General features: G+C 39.2%; 1 protein-coding gene across 8 annotated transcripts in view; it reads left to right on the top strand.

Moving 5' to 3' along the window:
- ENOX2 (ecto-NOX disulfide-thiol exchanger 2) overlaps window positions 1-24145 on the top strand; it is a 289504-nt gene extending 265359 nt beyond the window's left edge. For 7 of the 8 annotated variants that reach the window (XM_032620439.1, XM_032620436.1, XM_032620441.1 and 4 more), the window contains 5 exons: window positions 9299-9480; window positions 11613-11720; window positions 16422-16530; window positions 19417-19502; window positions 22607-24145. In XM_032620439.1, the coding sequence (XP_032476330.1) occupies window positions 9299-9480; window positions 11613-11720; window positions 16422-16530; window positions 19417-19502; window positions 22607-22738 (617 nt within the window). In that variant the 3' untranslated portion in view covers window positions 22739-24145. The remainder of the gene's footprint in view (window positions 1-9298; window positions 9481-11612; window positions 11721-16421; window positions 16531-19416; window positions 19503-22606) is intronic. The other variant, XM_032620438.1, reaches the window with a different exon arrangement.
- Window positions 24146-25952: the final 1807 nt, after the last annotated feature.

Here is a 25952-nt window from a genome sequence, read left to right as displayed (position 1 = left end):
GCCTGGAACATGGAAGGAACTCAGTAAATGTTTGTTGAATGAATGAAAATTTTCTTATTAAACACTTTGAAGTAGATTTTATGATTTTGTGATCTTGAAAAATATGCAATAACCATAAATAATTAAATTTAACCTAGGTTTCCCTATGTGTCTTATTTTTTTCAATTAATAAACTTTAAGTTTTAGATCAGTTTTAGGTTCATTGCAAAATTGAGCAGGAAGTACAGAGTTCCCAAATACTGCCTGTGCCCATATACACACAGTCTCCCCCACCATCTACATCCCGCACCCTAGGGGTACATTTGTTACAGTAGCTGAATACATCATCATCACCCAAAGTTCATAATTTGCATTAGAGTTCACTCTTGGTATCCATTCTATGGTTTTGGAGAAATATATAAAATGTATGTGTTCACCATTGTAGTATCATACAGAATAGTTTCAGGTAACTTAATATCCTCTGTGCTGAACCTATTCATCCTTCCCTCCCCCCAAATGCTTGGTTACCACTGATCTTTTATACTGACTCCATAGTTTTTCCCTTTCCAGACTGGCATATAGTTGGGGTCATAAAGTATGCAGCCTTTTCAAATTGATTATTTTTACTTAGTAATATGCAGTTACTTTTCCTGCATGTCTTTTTGTGGCTTGATAGCTCATTTCTTTTTAGTGCCATTTATTATTCCATTTTCTGGATGCACCACAGTATATCAGTGGTTAGATAACCACTAAAGAGCATTGTGGTTGCCTCCAAGTTTTGGCGATTATAAATAAAGCTGCTGTAAACATTCATGTGCAGGTTTTTTTGTGGACAAAGTTTTTAGCTCATTTGGGTAAATACCAAGGAGCATGGTTGCTGGATCATATCCTAAAAGTATGTTTAGTTTTGTGAGAAACTGCCAAACTATCTCCCAAAGTGTCTGTACCATTTTGCATTCCCACCAGCAATGAAGGAGAGTTCTTGTTTGCACCACATCCTCACCAGTCCTTGATGCTGTCATTGTTTTGAATTTCGGCAATTCTGATATGTTTCTAGTGATATCACATTCTTGTTTTAATTTGCAATTCCCTAATGATATATGATGTTGAAATCTTTTCATATGCTTACTTGTCATTAGTATATCTTTGGTGAGGTGTCTGTTCAGGTCTTTAGTCCAAATGTGTTGTTCATTTTCTTATTGTTGAGTTTTAAGAGTTCATGGTATGTTTTTGATAACAGTCCTTTATCAGATGTGTCCTTTGCAAATACTTTCTCTCAGTTTGTGGCTTGTCTTCTTGACATTGTCTTTCACAGAGAAGTTTCTATTTTAATTAAGTCCAGGTTATCAATTATTTCTTTCATGGGTCATACCTTTGGTGGTGTGTCTAAAAAGTCATCACCATACTCAAGGTCACCTACATTTTCTCTTATGTTATCTTCTAGGAGGTTTATAGTTTTGCATTTTTCATTTGGGTCTGTGATCCATTTTGAGTTAATCTTTGTGATGTCCCGTTGTTCCAGCACATTTGTTAAAAGAGTCTATCTTTTCTCCATTGTATTGCCTTTGCTCCTTTGTCAAAGATCAGTTGACTCTATTTATGGGGGTCTATTTCTGAGCTATCTAATCTATTCCATTGATCTATTTGTCTATTCTTTCACCAACACCACACTGTCTTAGTTACTACAGCTTTCTGTTAAGTCTTGAAGTCAGGTAGCAACTGTCCTCCAACTTTATTCTTCTCTTTCAATATTGAGTTGGCCATTCTGGGTCTTTTCCCTCTTTATAAACTTTAGAATCAGTTTGTCAACATCCACAAAATAACGTGTTTGGATTTTTTTTAACATCTTTATGGGAGTATAATTGCTTTACAATGGTGTGTTAGTTTCTCCTTTATAACAAAGTGAATCAGCTATACATATACATATATCCCCATATCTCCTCCCTCTTGCATCTCCCTCTGACCCTCCCTATCCCACACCTCTAGGTGGTCACAGAGCACCGAACTGATCTCTCTGTGCTATGCGGCTGCTTCCCACTAGCTATTTTACGTTTGGTAGTGTATATATGTCCATGCCACTGTCTCACTTCGTCCCAGTTTACCCTTCCCCCTCCCCGTGTCCTCAAGTCCATTCTCTGCGTCTCCGTCTTTATTCCTGTCCTGCCCCTAGGTTCTTCAGAACCTTTTTTTTTTTTTTTAGATTCCATATATATGTGTTAGCATACGGTATTTGTTTTTCTCTTTCTGACTTACTTCACTCTGTATGACAGACTCTAGTTCCATCCACCTCACTACAAATAACCCAATTTCGTTTCTTTTTATGCCTGGGTAGTATTCCATTGTATATATGTGCCACATCTTCTTTATCCATTCATCTGTTGATGCACACTTAGGTCGCTTCTATGTCCTGGCTATTGTAAATAGAGCTGCAATGAACATTGTGGTACATTACTATTTTTGAATTATGGTTTTCTCAAAGTATATGCCCAGTAGTGGGATTGCTGGGTCATATGGTAGTTCTATTTTTAGGTTTTTAAGGAACCTCCATATTGTTCTCCATAGTGGCTGTATCAATTTACATTTCCACCAACAGTGCAAGAGGGTTCCCTTTTCTCCACACCATCTAGGCATTTATTGTTTGTAGATATTTTGATGATGGCCATTCTGACTGGTGTGAGGTGATACCTTATTGTAGTTTTGATTTGCATTTCTCTAATGATTAGTGATGTTGAGCATCCTTTCATGTGTTTGTTGGCAATCTGTATATCTTCTTTGAAGAAATGTCTATTTAGGTCTTCTGCCCATTTTTGCATTGGGTTGTTTGGTTTTTTTGATATTGAGCTGCATGAGCTGCTTGTAAATTTTGGAGATTAATCCTTGGTCAGTTGCTTCATTTGCAAATATTTTCTCCCATTCTGAAGGTTGTGTTTTCATCTTGTTTATGGTTTCCTTTGCTGTGCAAAAGCTTTGAAGTTTCATTAGGTCCCATTTGTTTATGTTTGTTTTTATTTCCATTTCTCCAGGAGGTGGGTCAAAAAGGATCTTGCTGTGATTTATGTCATAGAGTGTTCTGCCTATGTTTTCCTCTAAGAGTTTTATAATGTCTGGCCTTACATGTAGGTCTTTAATGCATTTTGAGTTTATTTTTGTGTATGGTATTAGGGAGTGTTCTAATTTCATTCTTTTACATGTAGTGGTCCAGTTTTCCCAGCACCACTTACTGAAGAGGCTGTCTTTTCTCCATTGTATATTCTTGCCAACTTCATCAGAAATAAGGTGACCATATGTGCATGGGTTTATCTCTGGGCTTTCTATCCTGTTCCATTGATCCATATTTCTGTTTTTGTGCCAGTAACATACTGTCTTGATTACTATGTTGCTTGGATTTTGATTGGGATTGCACTGAACCCAGAAATTAGGTTGGAAATAACCGATATCTTGACAATATAAAGTCATCCTATCCATAAACATTAATCTCTCCATTTATTTAGTTCTTTGATTTCGTTCATCAGAGTTTTGTAGTTTTCCTCATATAGATCTCATATGTATTTTGTTACATCTATACCTAAGTATTTCATTTTTGTTGTGTTAATATAAATGGTAGTATGTTTTGAATTTCAAATTCCACTTATTCATTTTTGGTATATAGCAAAGCAACTGACTTTTGTATATTAACTTTTTTATATATCCTGCAACCTTGTTATAAGTGCTTATTAGTTCCAGGAGTTTTTCTATCAGTTCTTTCAGATTTTCTCCATAGATGACCATGTCCTCTGCAAACAAAGGCAATTTTATTTTTTCCTTCCGATTGTATGTACATCTTATTTCCTTTTCTCGTCTGATTGCATTAACTAGGACTTCCAGTACAATGTTGAAAAAACAGTGGTAAGAGGGGACATCCTTGCCTTGTTCTTAATGGGAGAGATTCAAGTTTCTCACCACGAAGTATGATGTTAGCTATAAGTTTTTTGTAGATGTTCATTATCAAGTTGAGGAAGTTCTCTCTTCCTAGTTTACTGAGATTTTTTTTATCATGAATAGGTGTTGGATTTTGTCAAATACCTTTTCTGCATCTATTGATACTTTCATGTGACTTTAACCTCTTTAACTTGTTAAATGTAATGGATAGCATTAATTGATTTTCGAATGTTGAACCACCCTTGCATACCTGGGATAAATTCCACTTGATTGTGGTGTATTTCTTTTTAATACATTCTTGGATTTGATTTACTAATATTTTGTTGAGGATTTTTGCATCTGTGTTCATGAGAGTTATCAGTCTGTGCTTTCTTTTCTTGTAATGTCTTTGTATGGTTTTGGTATCAGGGGAATGCTGACTTCATAGAATGAGTTAGGAAGTATTCCCTCTGTTTCTATCATCTGGAAGAGATTGTAGAAATTTTGTATTATTCCTTCCTTAAATGTTTAAAAGAATTCAGTAGTAAACTTATGTGGGCCTAGTACTTTCTGTTTTAGAGAATTACTAATTATTGATTCAATTTCATTAAGAGATACAGGCCTATTCAAGTTGTATGCTTTTTTTTTTTTTTTTTTTTTGCGGTACGTGGGCTTCTCACTGTTGTGGCCCCTCTCCGGATGCACAGGCTCAGCGGCCACGGCTCACGGGCCCAGCTGCTCCGCGGCATGTGGGATCTTCCCAGACGGGGGCACGAATCCGTGTCCCCTGCATCGGCAGGCAGACTCTCAACCACTGCGCCACCAGGGAAGCCCTGTCTACTTCTTTTTTATATTAGAGTATAGTTGCTTTACACTGCCATGTCAGTTTCTGCTGTACAGAAAAGTGAATCAGCCATACATATACATATACTTTTTAGATTTCCTTCCCATGTTTACTTCTTGTGTGTGTTTTAACAGATTGTGTATTTCAAGGAGTTGGCCCACTTCATCTAGGTTATCAAATGTTGGACATAAAGTTGTTCATAATATTCCTTTATTATCCTTTTAATGTCCATAGGATCTATAGTGATATCCTCTCTTTCATTTTGGACATTAGTAGTTTGTGTCTTCTTTATTTTTTTCTTAGTTAAACTGGCTAGAGGTTTATCAATTTTACTGAAAGAACCAGCTTTTGGTTTCATAAATTTTCTGTTGAGTTCCTATTTTCTATTTAATTGATTTCTGATCTATTTTTATGATATCTTTTCTTCTGCTTACTTTAGATTTAATTTGCTCTTCTTTTTCTAGGTTCCTAAGGTGGAAGCTCAGATAATTGATTTTAGATCTTTCTTCTTTTTAGGTCTTTTCTAATCTATGTATTCAATGCTATACATTTCCCTCTAAGCATGGCTTTCACTGCATCTCACAAATTTTGAGAGTTGTGTTTTTATTTCCATTTATTTCAAATATTTTTAAATTTCTCTTGAGATTTCTTCTTTGACTCGTGCCTTTTAGATGTGTGTTGTTTGATCTCCAAGTATTTTGGAATTTTCCATCTATCTTTCTGTTATTGATTTCTAGTTTAATTTCATTGTGGTCTGATAGCATACCTACTGTGATTTCTATTCTTTTAATGTGTTCAGATGTGTTTTATGATGCAGAATGTGATCTATCTTGGTGCATGTTGCATGTGTGCTTGAGAAGAATGTGTAATCTGCCTTTGTTAAATGAAACAGTCTATACATGTCAACTGTATCCAGTTAATTTATGGTGCTGTTGAGTTCAACTGTGTCATTACTGATATTCTTCCTACTGGATTGTTCCACTTTTGATAGAGAGGTATGAAGTCTCTATAATAGTGGATTCATCTATTTTTTCCTTGCAGTTCTACCAGATTTTGCTTCACTTATTCTGACACACTATTATTAGGCTCATACACATTGTTTGTTATGTCTTCTTGTAGTACTAACCCCTTTATCACTATGTAATGCCCCTCTTTAGCCCTGATAACTTTCCTTGGTCTGAAGTCAGCTCTGTCTAAAATTAATATAGCTACTTTTACTTTTTTTTGATTAGTGTTAGCATAGTATCTTTCTCCATTCCTTTACTTTTAATCTATATGTATGTTTATATTTAAAGTGTGTTTCTTAAAGATACCACTATAGTTGTTTCTTGTTTTTTTATCACTCTGACAATCTCTGAATTTTAATTGTATTTAGACCACTGATGTTTAAAATGATTATTGATGTAGTTGGATTAATATCCACTATATTTGTTACTGTTTCCTATTTATTGCTCTTGTTCTTTGTTCTTCCTTTTGTCTTCTACACTTTCCCAGCCCTTTGTGGTTTTAATTGAGCATTTTATATGATTCTACTTTCTCTTCTTTGTTAGCATATTGCTTATACTTCTTTTTTTTTTTACTTTTTTAGTGTTTGCCTTAGAATTTGCAATTTACATTTATGACTAATCCAAGTCCACTTTCAAATAACACTATACCAGTTTGTGGGTAGTGCAAATACCTTATGATAACATAATCCCAATTCCTTCCTCCCATTCCTTATATCATTGCTGTCATTAATTTCACTTATACATAAGCGCACGCACGCGCACACACATACACACACACACACAAGCATACATAATTGAACACATTGTCAGTATTATTTTGAACAAACTATTATCTGTTAGCTCAAGAATAAGAAAAATTAAAGTTTTTATTTTGCCATCACTTTTTCCTTCTTTAATGTTCTTCCTTTCTTTATGTAGATCCAAGTTTCTGACTTATGTCATTTTTCCTCTGTCTTAGGAACTTCTTTTTTTTTTTTTTTTTTTTTTTTTAATGCGTTACGCGGGCCTCTCACTGTTGTGGCCTCTCCCGTTGCGGAGGACAGGCTCCGGACGCGCAGGCTCAGCGGCCATGGCTCACGGGCCCAGCCGCTCCGCGGCATGTGGGATCCTCCCAGACCGGGGCACGAACCCGTGTCCCCTGCATCGGCAGGCGGACTCTCAACCACTGCGCCACCAGGGAAGCCCAGGAACTTCTTTTAACATTTCTTGCAAGGCAGGCCTAATAGCAACAAATTCCCTCAATTCTTCTTTGAGAAAGTATTTCTCCTTCACTTTTGAAGGATAATTTCACAAGGTACAGAATTCTAAGTTGGTGGATTTTTTTTTCTCTTAACACTTTGACTATTCTCTCTATTCTATTCTTGCTTGCATGATTTCTGAGGAGAAGTAGCATGTAATTCTTATCTTTGCTTCTCTATAGGTAAGGTGTTTTTTTCCTCTGGCTTCTTTCAATATTGTTTCTTTCTCTTTGATTTTCTGAAATTTGAATATGTTTTGGCATTTATCCTGCTTGATGCTCTCTGAGATTCCTGCGTCTGTGGTTTGGTGTCTAACATTAATTCAGACATGTTCTCAGTCATTATTATTTTACATATTGTTTCTGTTTCTCTCTTTTTTCTCCTTCTGATATTCTCATTATGTATACATTACATCTTTGTAATTGTCTCACAATTCTTGCATTTTCTGTTCTTGGGGGGGTAATTTTTTTTTCTTTTTGCTTTTCAGTTTAGGAGGTTTCTATTGTCATATCCTCAAGCTCAGAAATTCTTTCCCCAGCCATGCCCAATCTACTAATAAGTCCATCAAGGGGATTTTTCATTTCTGTTAGAGTCTTTGATCTCTAGCATTTCTATTTGATTCTTTCTTTGAATTTCCATCTCTCTGCATACAATATCCATCTGTTCTTCTATGTTGTCTACTTTCTCTATTAAAGCCTGTAGCATATTAATAATAGTTGTGTTTTTTTTTTTTTTTTGGCTGTGCCATGCAGCTTGTGGGAATTTTAGTTCCCCAACCAGGGACTGAAACTGGGCCCTCAGCAGTGAAAGCACATAGTCCTAACCACTGGACCACCAGCAAATTCCCAATAATAGTTGTTTTAAATTCCCTGTCTGATAACTCCAACATTTCTGCCATATCTGACTCTGGTTCTGATCCTTGTTCAGTCTCTTCAAACTATGTTTTTTAGTATGCCTTGTAATTTTTTGTTGAAATCTGGACATGATGTACTAGGTGAAAGGAACTCTGTTAAATAGGACTTTTGTGGTATTGTGGTAAGATGTGGTGGGAGGAGAATCATTTTATAGTCCTATGATTAGGTCTCAGTCTTTTAGTGAGCCTATACCTCTGGACTTTGAACTTCACAAGTGTTTCTCAGTTTCTTCTCCCCCTTTAGGTGGGACAGAATGGCTAGAGGGGTCTGGAGCTGGTTGGTTCCCTGGGTTGGTTAGGCTCTGGTACTACCCCAGTATGTTAGGCTATGGTAAAATCATTTCTTATGAAGGCAGCCCTTTTAAAGAAGAACATGATGCTCTGGCATATCTCAAGAGGGTTTCTTTTTCCCCTCCCCTGCTGGAAGCACATAGGAATTTTTCTCCAGTGTTCACTCTGAGGACCAGGTGGAGCCCCTGGAGATAAAACTCACAAAAGTGTAGGGACCTAGCTATGACTGGGTCTCCCTGGAGTTTTTAACTCTCAGACTTATTTACACTGAGCCTACAGCAAATTGCCAAGTACAGTTTAGGTTTTCCTACCTTGGCACTGTTTCCTGTGGCGATATCTGCTCATGGGTTTCTGGTCTGGTAAGTTGTGATTCTCTGTATTCACCTGTTTGTCTCTCCAATTTTGGGTGTATGAGTTTGCCCTCTTACTTCACTTCTCTATTGTATCTAAGAAGAATTGTTGGTTTTTTTCAGTTTGTTCAGCTTTTTACTTGTTGTTAGGATGGAGTGGTGACTTCTAAGCTCCTTACATGCTAGACCATAAACTGGAAGTTTTTTTTCTTTTGGCCTCACTGCACGGCTTGTGGGATCTTAGTTCCCCAACCAGGGATCGAACCCGGGCCCTCAGCAGTGAAAGCGCAGAGCCCTAAGCACTGGACCACCAGGGAATTCCCCAGGAAGTCTTGTGTCTTAATTTTTACATTTACCTTTCCTCTATAGGATCAGTTAAGGCTGCACTTTTAAAAAATAACTGTCAGCCAAATTATTGTGTGGACAGTCATCAGTTCAAGACAATTAGCCTTCTATTTTATTATTACAGGCTCTTATTATTTGCAGCATTTCAAGTAAAAGTAACTGATGTTACCTAGAAATATTTTAGTGATGTTTGAGGTGAAGAATTTGAAACACAATGAGGACTTTTGTGTGTTGGAATTCGGTGTTCATTTACAAAAACGAGTCTTTGTGCTTTTGTGTCCATCTCTTGCTACCATGGCCAACTCAGATCTAAAGTTTCTCATTGAGAGGCTTTTTATACACGTCAGTTTAAAACACCAAGTTTTCATGGTACTAAGGTGAACCACAACGGAATCTGGATATATGGTTTTTACTCCTTTGTATTGATTGTTTAGCCTTAGTATCACAGGCAGAAGCTCTGAAAGAAGAAAATGACAGCCTCCGTTGGCAGCTTGATGCCTACCGGAATGAGGTGGAACTGCTAAAGCAAGAACAAGGCAAAGCCCACAGAGAAGATGACCCAAACAAGGAACAGCAGCTGAAACTCCTGCAGCAAGCCCTGCAAGGAATGCAACAGGTAAAGACATTTTGGTCCTCTGAGCTTTTTGGAAGGATAGTAATCAGCTCCTCACTTGTAAAAGGGCCCCTGCAAGCAAATAGAATAGCAAACTTCTTATTTTCTTGGTATTGTGTTCTCTGGCATGGCTGAGGAAGGGATTATGTATTATAGTTCATGAAATATTCTGGCAAATGCAGAGATAGCAATGGATCACCAGTTTTCAAAGAATGTGCATTCAGTAAAAAATACTTAACAATAAAACTACACTGAGCATAACCTAATCTTTTCTTTATGCTACAGAATGTACTTTGGGATTTGGACAGGGTCTCAAGGTCATTATGAAGAACCTTAATTACTTAGATATGCAACAGTGCTGGTGAATAAGTATCTAGTTGATACAATGCTAAATAATACAGTCTTTTAGAAGAAATGGCAAGAATCCTACCCTTGATTTGGTTGGAAGGAGGGGTGTTATGGGTTTTTAAGTATCAGTGCTTTTGGGCACATAATACCAATGTGCTTTTGTTTTGTTTTGTTTTCAGTCATTTATGTGAATGAGTTTACCAGCACGTTATCCCAAGTATAAAAAGTAAAGTAAATAAGTGCATCCAACTGTAAATGCATTCAAATACAACATTGTGTAGCAGATGGTCAATATCTAGAAGTTTTATGTAACCACCACAGCAAGACTACTATTTAAAAGATATCAACATCTGTTTCCATTATAGTAAAGGAGTAGTACTTCTGAGTAAGGGTACTATCCTCTTCTGTCTTGCCAGACTACCAGCCATTTTCCTCACAACTTAAACTGTCCAATAATTTTTTAATTGTGTGCCTTGGAATTATCTAGGGCAAAGCTTATTGATGTTTAGAAATCACAAATTGTGAACAGGGAGTCTCTTCTGGCACTAAGAGCCCCATGTTCCTATTACTTCTGCTATCATTGTCTTCCTATGTGACAAGCAATATCACATTAATATTTCACCTTTCCTATTAACAAAATGTGTGAAGTAATGCTTACCTTCCTTTTACTGTCACCGTGGAGTTTAATTAGATCAGGGATCTAGTTTAATTACATCAAATATCTTTCCACCAAAAAATACATCTCCTCAGCTGGACTTCAAAGAATTTCAACCATGTACATCGTACTGTGTCTTTTAGCCCTCCCAATGGTCTTTTGCAAGCCTCTGAAAAGCAAAACTTTGAAAACATTTTCTTGTTTTCCCCTCTTACCTTGATTTGAAACCACTCCACATAAGAATGGAGTGGTTCAATTTAAAACTAATGAACTTTTTTTTCATTCCATCCCTTCAAAAACTTCGGTGAGACAATTAGGTCTCTACCTCCTGAAAAATTAATTTTACTCATTTTGATTACTTTTTATTGGACAATAGCCTTGTAAACAATGGTAAAATTTCTCCCATCTTATCCCCGATAGATGTATAGTCTAATATGATGGTTAAGAGCATGGGCTGTGGGGTTGACTCAACCTGGGTTTAAATCCCAGCTCTGGCACTGACTATCTGAATAGTCTTAGGCAAACCATTAAGCCTCTCTAACCTTCAGGCTTATGTATCATAGTTTTATTGTGAGGCTTAAATGAGATCATGCATATGAAACCCTTTGCCCAATACTTGGCACATGTTAGATGCTAAATACATAGTATTTGTAGTAATCATTAATGATGAATCCAGTTCCTTGCCTACTGATAAGGGAACTAACATTTGTGAAATTTGGATTCTTTCTTTACTACTTTTCTCACAGAAATTGAACTTGGCTTGGAAAATGGCTACTTGCAAGAATGCTTTACACATTAAGTTCAGTTCTATGCCAAAATCAAGATATTGTCCACATAGTATTAACTGCACCCTACCCTTACATCTGGCTGGAATAGGAAAGTTAAGTGATTAGATCAATTAGTTTCTCAGACTCTTTCTAAAATATGAACAAATCCAAAAGATTCATAAGAGCCAGATAAAATAACTTCAAGTGAAAAGTATCTTGATTTTCCCTTTAGTATCTTTGCATGGAGAAATGGTTGTGTGTACTGGGGGAAAGTGAGGCAGGCCTGCCTAATATCTAACTTCAGCCAGTGTTTTTAAGTGAAGTGTGGCTTCTTAAGACTTGATTGTCTTTGGTCTTTCTTGTAGCATCTACTCAAAGTCCAAGAGGAATACAAACGGAAAGAAGCTGAACTTGAAAAAATCAAAGATGACAAGTTACAGGTGGAAAAAATGTTGGAAAATCTTAAAGAAAAGGTACATGAGTACTAAGTGACCCTTTTCCCTGGCCCCCTTCCCCCTTTTCAGTGACAATGAAAATGCCCTGGAAGCTCCTACCAATAGGTATCAATGTGGAATGGTTGGTTGATTGATTGGGGATTAAAAGCCCTTCTCCAGGGTAATTCTTGAATCAAGGGCTCTGCTTTTAGGTATGAGGCATTTCTAAAGGTTCTGGAGAGTATACTTTTCAATGAATAAAATGTCTGTCCATCCCTAACATTCCTCAGTCTTCCTTCTTGGAGAAGATCAGAGTATACACCTCATCCCTGCTTCATCTAGTCAAGGAAATAACAACATAGAAAGCCCATGTGACACAAAATACTTTCAATTAAGCATTTCATTAAACGAAGGAACACAAGTACAACAGAACATTGCCATTTCTTTGCCGACACTCCATCTAGTGTAATAATGAGCTGCTGCAGGTTGAAACAGCCAAAACCAAAAGGGGGGAAACTTGGAAAGCAAACAAGGAGACACATTATTCTAAAGCTAGATAATAGCAACTGGGAAGGCAAAATGGGACTTTGCCTAATGAGAGCCTGCAGCCATAGAACCTCCAGTGAGGACCTCTGAGAAAGTCTGCGAACTTCTAGATGGACTAATGTATCTCAACCATGCATCGGGTGCCCAGTCTATTTAAGGTATGTAAAGTCTACTGATGGCGTCTCCCTGTCACACGTCTCTAATTTCCTTTATGCCTGAACATTCAAGTTAACTTATCCTCTGGAAAGAAAGGCCCATTGACCATAGCTGCCTGACTTAATGTCTCAGAAGAAAGAGAAGATTAGGGGGCTTCCCTGGTGGCGCAGTGGTTAAGAATTTGCCTGCCAATGCAGGGGACACGGGTTCGAGCCCTGGTCCAGGAAGATCCCACATGCTGCGGAGCAGCTAAGCCCGTGCACCACAACTACTGAGCCTGCGCATCTGGAGCCCATGAGCCACGACTACTGAGCCCACGTGCCATAGCTGCTGAAGCCCGCTCACCTGGAGCCTGTGCTCCGCAACGGGAGAGGCCACCTCAATGAGAGGCCCACGCGCCACAGTGAGGGATGGCCCCCCCTCACTGCAACTGGAGAAGGCCCACGTAGCAACGAAGACCCAGCACAACCAAAAATAAATAAATAAAAATAACAAAGAAAAAATAAAAGAGAGAGAAGATTAGGAGCTTAGACCAAGAGCCAGAAATCAATTCCACAGTTCTACGGTTCCACAAGAGCTCGTGCTATTTCTCTTCTGTGCTCAGGGCAGGAAGATGCAATGCATACGAGCCCTGGGTGTGTTTGCCAGCATAGTGACTTCCCCCAGAGTGCCATTAAGAACTGGCAACCTGGGGGCTTCCCTGGTGGCGCAGTGGTTGAGAGTCCGCCTGCCGATGCAGGGGACACGGGTTCCTGCCCCGGTCCGGGAAGATCCCACATGCCGCAGAGCGGCTGGGCCCGTGAGCCATGGCCGCTGAGCCTGCGCGTCCCGAGCCTGTGCTCCGCAATGGGAGAGGCCACAGCAGTGAGAGGCCCGCGTACCGCAAAAAAAAAAAAAAAAGAACTGGCAACCTTGGTGTAATTGAAGCAAATGATTGAAAGTGTGAAGTGTTTTCTTCTGGAGGCCATTTGCAATATGTTTTTAATTTTTCCACTTCATAAAACCAACTCACTTTCCAGTTTTGTGGGTGTTATTAAAGAAATGAGCATAATCCCAGACAAATTCATTTATCAAGCATTTAATTGAAAAGTGCCAAAGCTGCTCTATTTAGCAGGACTTTCCTCATACGATCAGAGCTTCTAAAATGTCCCAGAGCTGCTACTTAGCTCTGTTTCCCTTCTTGCATAAGATGGAGTGTGTGTGTAGTGTAGCCAGAAGACTCTAGATGAACGTGGGGTTATCCTAATGACATCAAGCTTAAAATCACTCTTCAGGATTGACATCACAAATTGACTTGAGGACATTTTCGTGTAAGCAGCTCTCTGCTTTGTAAAGTATTTCATTTAAAGAAGTGAAGGGTCAAATGGCATTGAAAAGTCTTGCAATATTATACCTAAGTCTAAGTGTTTCCCATTTGCAACTAAATATACCTTGAAGTGGCAGCTAAAGAGGACAGGGAGAGAAATCCAACTGATAATCAGAAAACTGTGAGTCAGAATATGTTTCTGTCCTGTTATTTTAAGTGAGGTTTCCTTCAGGGAAAGTCATGACAGTTCATTATAATCTGATCTTCTCTGGGAAGCTGATTTGTGACCAAATATTTCAAACTGTCACAATTAGGTTAGGAAGCAAAGTACCATCACATTAGACTGCAAAAATAATTCCAGGTTGAAAGGAAAGCAATAAGTTTTGGTGAGGAAGGACATTTTTTCTTTTTGTTTGGGTTTCTTGACAGTAAACCACAGTGTGAGTTATTGTCAGTGTTTTGCAATATAACAATGTGACTTATGTCTGTCTTACTGCAGAAAGAACTAGCTCTTGGAATCTGCTAGTAAAATTCAAGGTGATATCATGAACCCTCCCTTGAATTCTGATCGCCCATTTCCTACTACCTTATTGGCCATTCTACCCTTTAAAAGAGCCATTAAACTTTTTTTTCCAGTTTGTTTCCTTTTCATTTATTTTTAATTTAACATTTTAACTGTGTGCTTCTCTTTAAATGAAGTTTATGTTATAAACACTCTGAGATCATTCCAGTATTTCCAGTTTTAGGAAAATACTATTCCTCTCTTTTCTGTAACTGTTGAATATGCTTCATAGTAATTCATAATGTTTTATTTTTATTATTTTTCATGATTAATACTGTCATCTGTGAAATTAGTTGTTTTATTTGTGGGGATCTAATTTTTTCTGAATTGATGATGTATCTTAATAAAGCAGCTTCATATTTGTTTATAAAAAAAATTCAAGGTGATAAGCATCCCTTCAATATACCTTCTAATTTTTTAAATGCCAGCTATAATAAAATTGAAGTCAGGTTTCAGTAAGGCTACATTTTGATTCAAGATGGCTAAAACTTCTCAGGATGTCTACATATCTTAAATGAACCCCAATCTGTTAAACTCTCACACTTAAGAAATGGCTTACTGGATCATTTAATGTTTTAAGGGGGTTAGAAGCACATGTACAGCCCGTGGCTTAGAAGTGAGCCAGCAGTTTAAATTAAACTTGGCATGATGGTTACTGACTGGATTGGATTCTAAACACCAAAGATTGAATAGGTCATCAAGAAAGGTTTCCTTTCTGACTACAGCCTGGAAGCCTGTAAATCCACAAAACAACATGTCTCGCAGCAAAGACCATTAGTTTCATTCAGGGGCAGCATCCTGGAAGCTTTGAAGGCATCTTTAAAGAAAAAAGAAGGAAACCTGTCCCTGCTGAGGGCTTTTGGAAGGAAAGAAGTGACGAAGCATCCGAGTCATCCATGATCTGCTCCCCCCTCCGGAACATTTCCCCAGCACTCTCTTTTACAACAGCAGTGAGACTGAAGCACTGATTTCTTTTATTCCTTCTTCTGAAGGCTCCTGCTTCACATTTATAATACAGAAAAGATGTTCTCAGTACCCAAAGAGAGAAAGAAAATCCCGAGAACGGTCTGGAGGCATTTTTCAGTTTGGCTGCTGGTCATGGATTTCACCTGAGTATCTCTTATGAAACATACACACTATGCTCAGAAAGAGAAAACTTTCAACAACAAAGAAGTCCACTGTCATGGTCATTTCTTGCTGTAACGTCATAAATATCCTAATTGATAATGTCCTTATCAGAGAAAAGAGAGAGAGAGCCGACAGTCAATAAATAGAGGCTCTAATTTTTAGTTCAAGAGCCAACAGTTGATTACCTGTGAGTGGATCGGCTACACTGTAGATTCTCCATTCCAATATGGGACTGACCTTTAGCATAGTGTGGACCTAAAATAAAAAAGAATGGTCCTGGGCTTCCCTGGTGGCGCAGTGGTTGAGAGTCCGCCTGCCAATGCAGGGGACACGGGTTCGAGCCCTGGTCTGGGAAGACCCCACATGCCGCGAAGCAACTGGGCCCGTGAGCCATGGCCACTGGGCCTGCGTGTCTGGAGCCTGTGCTCCGCAACAAGAGAGGCCACGATAGTGAGAGGCCCGCGTACCGCAATGAAGAGTGGCCACCGCTCGCCACAACTAGTGAAAGCCCTTGCACAGAAACGAAGACCCAACACAGCCAAAAATAAATTAATTAATTAATTAATTAATTAATAAAAAATTAATTAATTTTCACATTGGGTGGCCTGGGATGAAATCCTGGCTCTACCATTTTCTAGCAATGTGATCTTAGGCAAGTTACCTGATTTATCTGAGCCTCACTTTCCTCACCTGTAGAATGGAGATAAAACATACCTAACAGTACCTGGCATCTTACAGACAATAAATGTTGGGTCTGGTTCCCCAGACTACTTGCATAGAGTCAAGAATGATAAAGGCAGAAGGGAAAAAAAAGACTAGTGAAGATGAATGTCTAAATTTTTGTGTGTTTTGAAGGCTTATAAGGAAGCTTTGGATTATTGGTGATGCTTTTGTAATTTATGCTATTTTTCCTCCCATTCAATAAGCAAAATTGTACAGTATTGCTTTCGAGGTGCCGTTAAGAAGTTCCCTGTTGTATAATTGAAACCAAGTCTGTTACCATATAAGGTGCACTGACCCAGGAGACATATTATTCCCACAGGAAAGCTGTGCCTCTAGACTGTGTGCATCGAGCCAGGATAGTGACTACCCTCTGGAGAAGACCCTGAACAGCTGTCCTATCAAATCTGAACGCGAAGCACTGCTAGTGGGTAAGGAAGCTAACACACACATTCAACGGATAGAGTGCAGTGGAGTGGGGGGAAGCATTAACCTAAGATGCATAAGCACATGCCAAGCATTTATGAAGCGTGACAGTGCAAGGACCCAGAGTCCTGAAGACAACAGGGTAAGAACAAGTACAGATTTCAATCAAAATGGTAATAGCGGCTCCCAGCCCTCTTCAAACTCCTGGTGACCACTGCCACATCCAGTGTGTCAGTATAAGTGCTATGCTAAGAGGGGGTCCACTGGAGAAACACGTTGTAGATTTTTTAAATCTCTAAGCAGAGATAGGTGAGCCCTCTCACTCCCACTCAAGGGACAGTGCAGACATTGTTTGGCAGAGAGCTTCTCCAGATGGGCCTCCGGAGAAGGTGTGTGTCTCTCTCCTGTCTTTCCAGGTTACTGGCAGGTGACTCACGAGGCTGTCTGTGGGGTGTTGGACCCTGGTGGGCTCTGATGAGATAAATGCTACAATTGCTCTCGTTACATAAAAATTTTTTCACAGAGGCAAGGTAGCATAAGTGGTTAATGAATCAGACAGAACTGGCTTTCTGTCTTGACCCCACCATTTCCATCCTGAGCTTCAGTTCTTCCGTCTGCAAAATGGGCATAATAATATTACCTGTCTAAAAGTAGCTGCAAGTATTAAATACGACAATTCATCTAAATCACTAAACACAGTGCCCAGCCCATAGTAAGCCCTCAATAAATGAGAAACATTTTGCACTTACAGCACTATTCACAAATGCTTGTTGACTTTATATTCTATTTGGAGAACAGTGGCAGATTGAGCCCCTTTAAAATGACTAAAATATTCAGTCATTTAAAAGGGGCTAATCTTGGGCCTCAGCAGATAATCCCAGCTGCCTTCTAGGAAGCTGGGCCACACTGTAGCCTCACCCCAATCTCAAAAGTTCTCCACACTAATTAGCTTCTGCATATTTTAAAGATGTATCCGCCTCCTTCAGTAATGGATATTGTACTCAGATTTAACACTTTGATATGTTAATAAAGATGCACAGGGGGATCTGCCAGTGAGTCTTCAAGAAGAGTGACAACTTATTTCCGTTTTCGAACTCAAAGTTCTTTAACAAATTGGCATGGCAACAGGGAGACCTGTCAGAGAAGAGCTATGGGTAGGAGGAAACCTCTGTAAATGGATAGTTCTAGAAACAAAGATTCTTAAGTGTTTAGTGTTTTTCTTTTTAAAGAAAGTAGTCTTGAACTCACAGAAAGGAAAATCTATTTTTTAAATTGGTTATTTGGGTGTGAACCCACAAAAACTGCTTCGTATTTTGAAATCTATGGAGTTACTTCTTGGTATTTGACAGGATTTCTTGACCATAGTATCTAGAATTCCTTTGAATATGGACTGTCTTCTTCAGAATTTAAGTTTCTCAGCTTGAGTCAGTGTTTAGAAATTCAATTTACCAAGTCATTTAAGAGTAAAGTAGGGCTTCCCTGGTGGCGCAGTGGTTGAGAGTCCGCCTGCCGATGCAGGGGACGCGGGTTCGTGTTCCAGTCCGGGAAGATCCCACATGCCGCGGAGCGGCTGGTCCCGTGAGCCATGGCCGCTGAGCCTGCACATCCGGAGCCTGTGCTCCGCAAGGGGAGAGGCCACAGCAGTGAGAGGCCCGTGTACCGCAAAAAAAAAAAAAAAAAAAAAAAAAAAAAGAGTAAAGTAGTGTTATAAGTAATAGTATCCATTCTGAATAAAGTTTTGAACCCTACCATCAGTTCCTCCTGGATCCTCCAACCCACCCACTTGCCATCTAATATTGGAGGACTTTTACAGAGAATTTATTTGAACTTTAAGCTACAATTTAAACTTGTGATATTCTTTGCCAGGTGCTTAAAGGGATATAGACAAGTCATAGTTTATAAACCAAATCAAATTTAGCTTTTATTTCCTGGCAGTTTTCAGCAAACTAAGTTCTGGGTCTGTTTGATATACCTAAGATCTTATGAAAGGAGATGAATTCAAAAAAAATAAAGAAAAAATAGTAGACTTTTGAACAATTTATATGCTGCCTGTTGCCAGAGAAAGAAGTAGTATTAGCACAATTAACCTGGTGGCCAGAATAATCAAGGCAATATGTGTAGCTGCCAATCACTCCAGAGTTAGAAATCATGCACATCCCTGGAGGCTGTAAATTGCTATAAGAATTCTGTTACTTGAAGAGATTCAGGGCTCTGAGGACACACAGAATGTTAGTCACCACTTGAATGAAGGAAATGTTTGGCTTTTCTTTACAGACCTACTCACGGAATAAAACCCAAATACAATCAGCAGATTCTCTTGTGAGAGGCACAAGGTTAATCAGGCAAAGTCCATGATTTGTACTTTTGCCACAACAGCAAGACATTATTAAATGCATAAGAGGCTAAAATCCAATTTAAAGATGGTTCAGAGGAACTGCAAAAACCCAGCACAATCTAAAGTCATTGTAAAAGTCTAAATTCATTGTAAAACGTAGAATTCAAATGGCGTTTAGCCATCATGAATGATGGAAGTGACTCCTCAAATGCCAGATTTTCTGCATGCGGTATAGTGCAGTGAGAGGCAGTACACATAGTGGTTGAGAGCAACTGTCTGGATTCAAATACCTGCCACTTACCAGCCGTGTGACCTTGGGCAATTTGCTTAAACTTTCTGTGGCTCAGTGTCTTCTCATCTGTGAAATGGGGATGGTAGGTAATACCTACCTCACAGGGTCGTTGTAAAGATTAAATGTGTAAAATATATATAAACTTAGAGTAGTGCCCAATACATAATATGATGTACATATGAGTTGACTCTTGCTAGACGCTATCATGTGGCATCTCAACGAATACAATGCTCAAGTGTAACCTCCATGCTATTGTCTCTATAGGGATTATCTCCACATTCCTTCATGTCCACCCATTTGGAGCAAGCATTGAATATATCTGCTCCTACTTGCACCGTCTTGATAATAAGGTATGTGGGGGCCTGAGATGGCCATGCAAGGCGATGTAGGGTTCTTTGTGAACAGGTGGCCTCACTCTCCTCAAGCACAAATAAGTCATTAGCAATCACTGTAAGGAAATTTCCCTCACCTATTCTCTCACTGTGATTCAGCGTAAAGTTTCTCTCTTGCTAATAGGGTGACCGTCTGTCCCTGTTTGCCTGGGACTGAAGGGTTTCCTGGGACTTGGAACTTCTAACGCTGACACCGGGGAAGTCCTGGGCAAACCTGAATGAATTGGCCACCCTACTTCCAAGATATATCTTAGAAGAATTTTCCTCCTTTTACTTTACATATCACATGCTAATTAACAAATATTTCTCACCAGTCAAACTTTTGCCCTGGGCCTTTAGCCATTAGCACTGCCATTATCTACAATGACACAATCAAGGCAGGGACAAAAAAAGTTGGAACAATAAGTCTGTAATACAGACTGCGTATTTGCTCACAGCTGATCTCATGGGCCAATTCCTTCCCTGAATGCTATCCTGTGGGGGAGCTCACAAAGCATCAGGAGCAAGGGTAAGTGCCAGTTCCTGGAAAGTCAAGGATGCCTGCCTCATATAGGCAGGAGGGGACTCTTGACCCCTCAGAATAAATAAACTCATGACACAATTTTTTCAGAAGCAGCATTCAGTTAAAGCTGCTCATAGATTGTACTCACTATTTCATAGGATCTGGGCCTTTTGAGAAGTGCCATTGCAATGCAGACTTCTGACAGTTGGATGTCCAAAATGTTAAGCCATTTAAGCATATATCCTCTTTTTCTTTTAACATCTTTATTGGAGTATAATTGCTTTACAATGGTGTGTTAGTTTCTGCTTTATAACAAAGTGAATCAGTTATACATATACATATGTTCCCATATCCCCTCCCTCTTGCGTCTCCCTCCCTCCCACCCTCTCTATCCCACCCCTCTAGGTGGTCACAAAGCACCGAGCTGATCTCCCTGTGCTATGTGGCTGCTTCCCACTAGCTATCTATTTTACGTTTGGTAGTGTATATATGTCCATGCCACTCTCTCACTTCGTCCCAGCTTACCCTTCCCCCTCCTCATGTCCTCAAGTCCATGCTCTAGTAGGTCTGTGTCTTTATTCCCGTCTTACCCCTAGGTTCTTCATGACCTTTTTTTTTCTCAGATTCCATATATATGTGTTAGCATACGGTATTTGTTTTTCTCTTTCTGACTTACTTCACTCTGTATGAGACTCTAGTTCCATCCACCTCACTACAAATAACTCAATTTTGTTTCTTTTTATGGCTGAGTAATACTCCATTGTATATATGTGCCACATCTTCTTTATCCATTCGTCTGTCGATGGACACTTAGGTTGCTTCCATGTCCTGGGTATTGTGAATAGAGCTGCAATGAACATTGTGGTACATAAGCATATATCCTCTTAACAGAGGCACTGGCCCATTTGGTAATCCAGCTGTGGTGATACATCCTCCTCACGGCATTTGTTTTAGTTTTAGCTAGCACTCGCCTGGCATTTGTCTCTGGGAAGTGATGCTATTCTGCAATTAAGCGGCCAACCCATTGGCAGTGAAGGGAGGGATTCAATGTGAGCACCAGGACCAAGTGGTCTGTTGAGGTGGTTTGAAACTGAACTCTGTGTCAGTAAAAATGATCTGGTTTTTTTAATTGCAAAAATAATGCAAACATATTCTCTTTAAAATGTAAGCAATATAGAACTACAGTAAAGGCAAAGGGAGAGTTCCCCACAGTCCCATCTCTCAAGGATAACCATTGTTAACAGTTTGGCATATCTTATTTCAGACCTTTTTTATACATCTGCTGCACCTATATTGTATGTATATATCTATAAGCATTATAGATTTATGTTTTTTGAAATGGGGATTCAACTCTACATGCTACTGTGCAGTGTGCTTCATTAACTTAACTGGATACAGTTCACTACTAGCACTGGGGAGAACGCATGACCTCACTCCTAGTCTAGTGCCAGTTCCTCCCGAGCAGCTTCCTGCCAGGGTAGTACCAGGGCCTCCCAAAGAGAGCCTGCAATGGTACTATAAGAATTTGGGGGGTCCCTCCTACCACCTTTATAAATATTTACTGTGACAGCAACTTGGGGTTTCTTTAAGGATCCCGTAGTGCTCTTCAGCCAAGCCCTAGTATCCAGGTTCACAGTTAGGAAAGTTGCTACTATGCTACTAACATAAAGATGAAGCAAACCCTAAGGGTCAACAGATTTGTTTTTGTTTTTATATTGGGGTGTGTGTGTGTGTGACAGAGAGAGAGAGAGAGAGGGGGGAGTGGGGAGAGGGAGCAGAGAAGTAGGAACACAGAGCATTCTCTATTCCTGTCACTTTTCCTTTGTGAACTAAGACGGGTGTGAAGACGTCTGCTCTGGTGGCAGCCATTTCTGCCTCCCTCTCTTCCCCAAAGGCTTTGTAGCTTCAGTGGGCCTGAACGTAACATCACCAGAACTGATAAGCCATCATTCAGCTGGCTGCAGACCCAAGCCTCTCCGCATGACCGACACCAGCTCTTTCCCAGAGAAAGCTTGGTGGCGATCAATCTCAAAAACATCATGCTAAGTGAAAGAAACTAGTCACAAAAGACTATATATTGTACAATTACACATATATGAAATTTCCAAAAACTGCAAAATCACAGTGAAAACAATCTGAGTCAGGGTTTGGGAGTAAAGATTGACTGCAAAGGGGCACAAAGGAACCTTTGTGGGGGGGGTGATGGAATGTTCTAAAACTGAATCGTGGTGACAGTTGCACTATTGTATAACTTTACTAAAATTCATCAATGTGTACATGTAAAATAAGTGAATTTATTGTATGTAAATTATGCCTAAATAAAGCAGTTATGAAATACAGAAACAAAAAGAAATTTCAGTGGACTCAGGCAGTCCAAGCAGAAGAAGGCTTCCATCTGTAATCCACTCAACCGACACATACACACACACAGGGAGGGGAAGGTCAACCCCACGCCTAGCACACACACGTGCGCGTCAGCATTCTAAACCAACATTGCGGGGGAAGCCAGATTAGGAAGGTGGGACTGGTTCTGAATGGAGATGTCCTCTCTGTCCCACAGATCTGTACCAGTGATGTAGAATGTCTCATGAGCAGACTCCAGCATACCTTCAAGCAGGAAATGACTGGAGTTGGAGCCAGTCTGGAGAAGAGATGGAAATTCTGTGGCTTTGAGGGCTTGAAACTGACCTGAATCCCTTTGCCTGACAACCTGGGATCCTGAAAATAAATGTGTGTTGGACAAGCTTAGAAAGTGATTTGTATTTTCAATGGTTTTCAAGTGGAAATTGCTTTAAATTTGTCAGTTCATTCCTGGAATATCTTTTGACTTAAAATAAGGATCCTAGAGCAGCACCTCAAGCTACAGGCCCTGTAAAGAAATTGACTCAAACCTCAAGTGCTGTAACTTCCTCCTTTTCTGTCAATTGGTTGTCTCTTTTTATTAGTAGTATTTAAAAAGGCCTGAGGCTACAGAGTATTTGGGGTGTTTTCAGTGTCTGTACTACTGTTGTAGGCTTTAGTATTTTTTAAACACTGTTAACTGAAATGTTTTGATGATTTATATGTGATTTGTGTTTCAGAACTTCTCTTCACATTAATGTTGCTACTGGTGAGAGGAATGTGAGGAGCACTAGGGACTCCATAACTGACATTGTCTTTCCAATTCCCAGTAGGCCAGTAAGTGAATAACATATCAGTGTCTTCTAGAAGGTGCTTGACCAGGTTCACCTTTTAAAAGACAAAGCATGGTTTGTGGCTTTTTACAAAATTACTGTGAACGAAAAGTTGACAAATGTTTCAAAGTTATTTTCTCTAATGTATCAGATAAAAGGTTTATTTCAGAATTTTTAAAAAACTAGATGTATTCACAGAAAGCAAGTGTCCAGTATGACTGGTATGTGTATGTGGTATTCAGAGTCACCTTGTAAATAGCCTGCTTTTAAAGGAGGGCATGTTTAGTTTTCTATGAATTAAAACACACGTGTGTGCTCACACACACACACACACACACACACATTAGCGGAAGGGATTTATTTTGATATGCTTCCCCTCTGGTCTTCTTACAAAGTCTGGTGGTCCCTTTTCTTCTGCTGTCAGTGTGTTGAATTGCAAACCATGTACTGCTGTAAATACTATGTTTACTTCATGCTGAATGTCTGCAAAGAGTTGATATGAGTATTAATAGAAAATTCCTGGTAATGAATAAATAGTAGGCTAGGGTGTGTGAAGCTTTGCACAAATAGGTCGGCTCCACCTAGAGTCCTGAGAACTGGGACTCCTCTAGTTCTGCGGTGCCCACCAGCAGATTACAATGGCAGAGTGTGCGTGGACCAGTCAGGAAGTCCTGGCTGATGGAAAAGAAATGGAAAGGATGAGAACTGGGGACTAATATCCTGAGGCAGAGATGGTCTTTTCTTCTGTGGTGTTGGTGGTGCTTGTAATAACATAAGCATGCCCTCCCTTGAGTCTTGATTGAAAATAAGAGAATGTACTAAGCAAAGCCAGTGAAGAGTATTTCACAAAAATACTTTGTAAATCACATGTCAGTAGTGTTCAAAGTTGTATTTTTAAAAGATAAATATTCCTTTTTTATACCTCAGTTTGGTGTCCTGTTTTGAATTGCTTGCTCTCTAAGTAATCCTTTAGTAAATCATCTCAATTTCTTCCTTTGAGTTACCAGAATATTGGAAGAAGATGCTAAACCTTCTGCTTTGACAGCTAGAAAACAGGATTCCACAGCAGCCCATTCATGCTGAAAGCTGGCTTCCCCCTAAGCAACCAGCTGTGGCACCAGCAGGAAGCGAGGGTTATTCTTACAGTAGCTTCCTCAATGAAGCATCTCTGTCATCAACGCTACAGGCTTTGATTCATCAGTCTCAGGGGTCGTGCAATACCTTGTTTTAATAACACCTATGAAATAGGGGAAATTTGCCACTTAACAGTTATTTCTTATTTAAATAAGTTAAATAAAATGCATTTAAAGCAACTGCCACACCCAGGCCCCTTGCTCTCCTTCACTTGATCTACTTGTAGTACAAATGCTCTCTTCCTATTATTCCTGCCAACTTAGTCCAGGTGTACTTCTCCCAGCCTGCTTGAATATACTAGTTGTAATGGTGAATTTTGTGTGTCAAGTTGGCTACACTGTAGTGCCCTGTTGCTTGGTTGAATACCAGTCTAGATGTTGCTGTGAAGGTATTTTTGAGATGTGATTAACATTTAAACCAGTAGACTTTGAGCAACATATCTTACCCTCCATAATGTGGGTGGGCCTCATCCAATCAGTTGTAAAAGACTGAAGTCCTCCAAGGAGAAAAGAATTGTGCCTCCAGATTGCTTTGGACTCAAAACTGCAGCGTTAACGCCTGCCAGAATTTCCAGACTGCCAGCCAGCCCCGCAAAATGTCAAACTTTCCAGCACCCAAAATCACATCAGCCAATTCCTTAAAATAAATACATACATACATATATATATATATTTATACACACACACATATATACATGTGTATACACATACAGATATATACATATATATATATGTATGTATGTACATATACATCCCATTGGTTCTGTTTCTTCGGAAAGTCCTAACGCACTAGTCCAAAGTTGTTCAAAATGTATAAAAATAGAGTATGGGGACATATGTATGCATGTGGCTGATCCACTTTGGTGTACAACAGAAACTAACACAGTATTGTGAAGCAATTATACTCCAATAAAGATCTATTTTAAAAAAGAGTAAAGGAGAATGCTACAGCAGTGTTAAAAAAATAGAGTATGTTTGCATTATATTACATAATCAAATTGCAGCACATACCATCTCTCACAATCCTTTTCATTCACCATAGAAATCTATTAAAGAAGCTATTTTTTCCTTACAAATGCTATTTATTGTTCTGTTGTTCCTCCTGAATTTTGAAATTTTACTGTTTTGTTATTTTTAGGAGATACAGTAGTTAGATTTTTCCAGATAATAATGAATAGAAGCATTCTTTTATTTTACAAATGATTATTTCATCTCCCTTCCTAGTCCTGTGACATCACCAGTTCTGATTTTTTAATATTACCAAGTTGCTTGTTAAATGTCTTCAATGCAAATGGAAAAGTTAGTTTTCAGAGCAAATCTTGGACGCATATCTGTGTTCAAGTTATACAGTGTTTCATATTTAATTGTGCCCCAAAATGTATGCTTTTCATATAATGCAGAATAAACTATGTTACTTGAAAAGACAGCATAGATGTGCAAGACCTTTTGACTCACCTGGTAGGACTGGGTGAGCCCTTCGGATTCTTAGCTGTCTTGGACAGTCTATCAAAAAGACCTGGATTCACTTTTCACCACAACTGCTACCATCTACTGAGCAACTGTTATGCTCTCATGCTGCCTAAAGTCATTTACCACCTGT

This window comes from Phocoena sinus, chromosome X, assembly GCF_008692025.1.
Source record: "Phocoena sinus isolate mPhoSin1 chromosome X, mPhoSin1.pri, whole genome shotgun sequence".
In the NCBI taxonomy this organism is placed as follows: domain Eukaryota; kingdom Metazoa; phylum Chordata; class Mammalia; order Artiodactyla; family Phocoenidae; genus Phocoena; species Phocoena sinus.
Note: the sequence above shows the minus strand (reverse complement) of the source record. Positions and strands in the feature narration are given on the sequence as shown.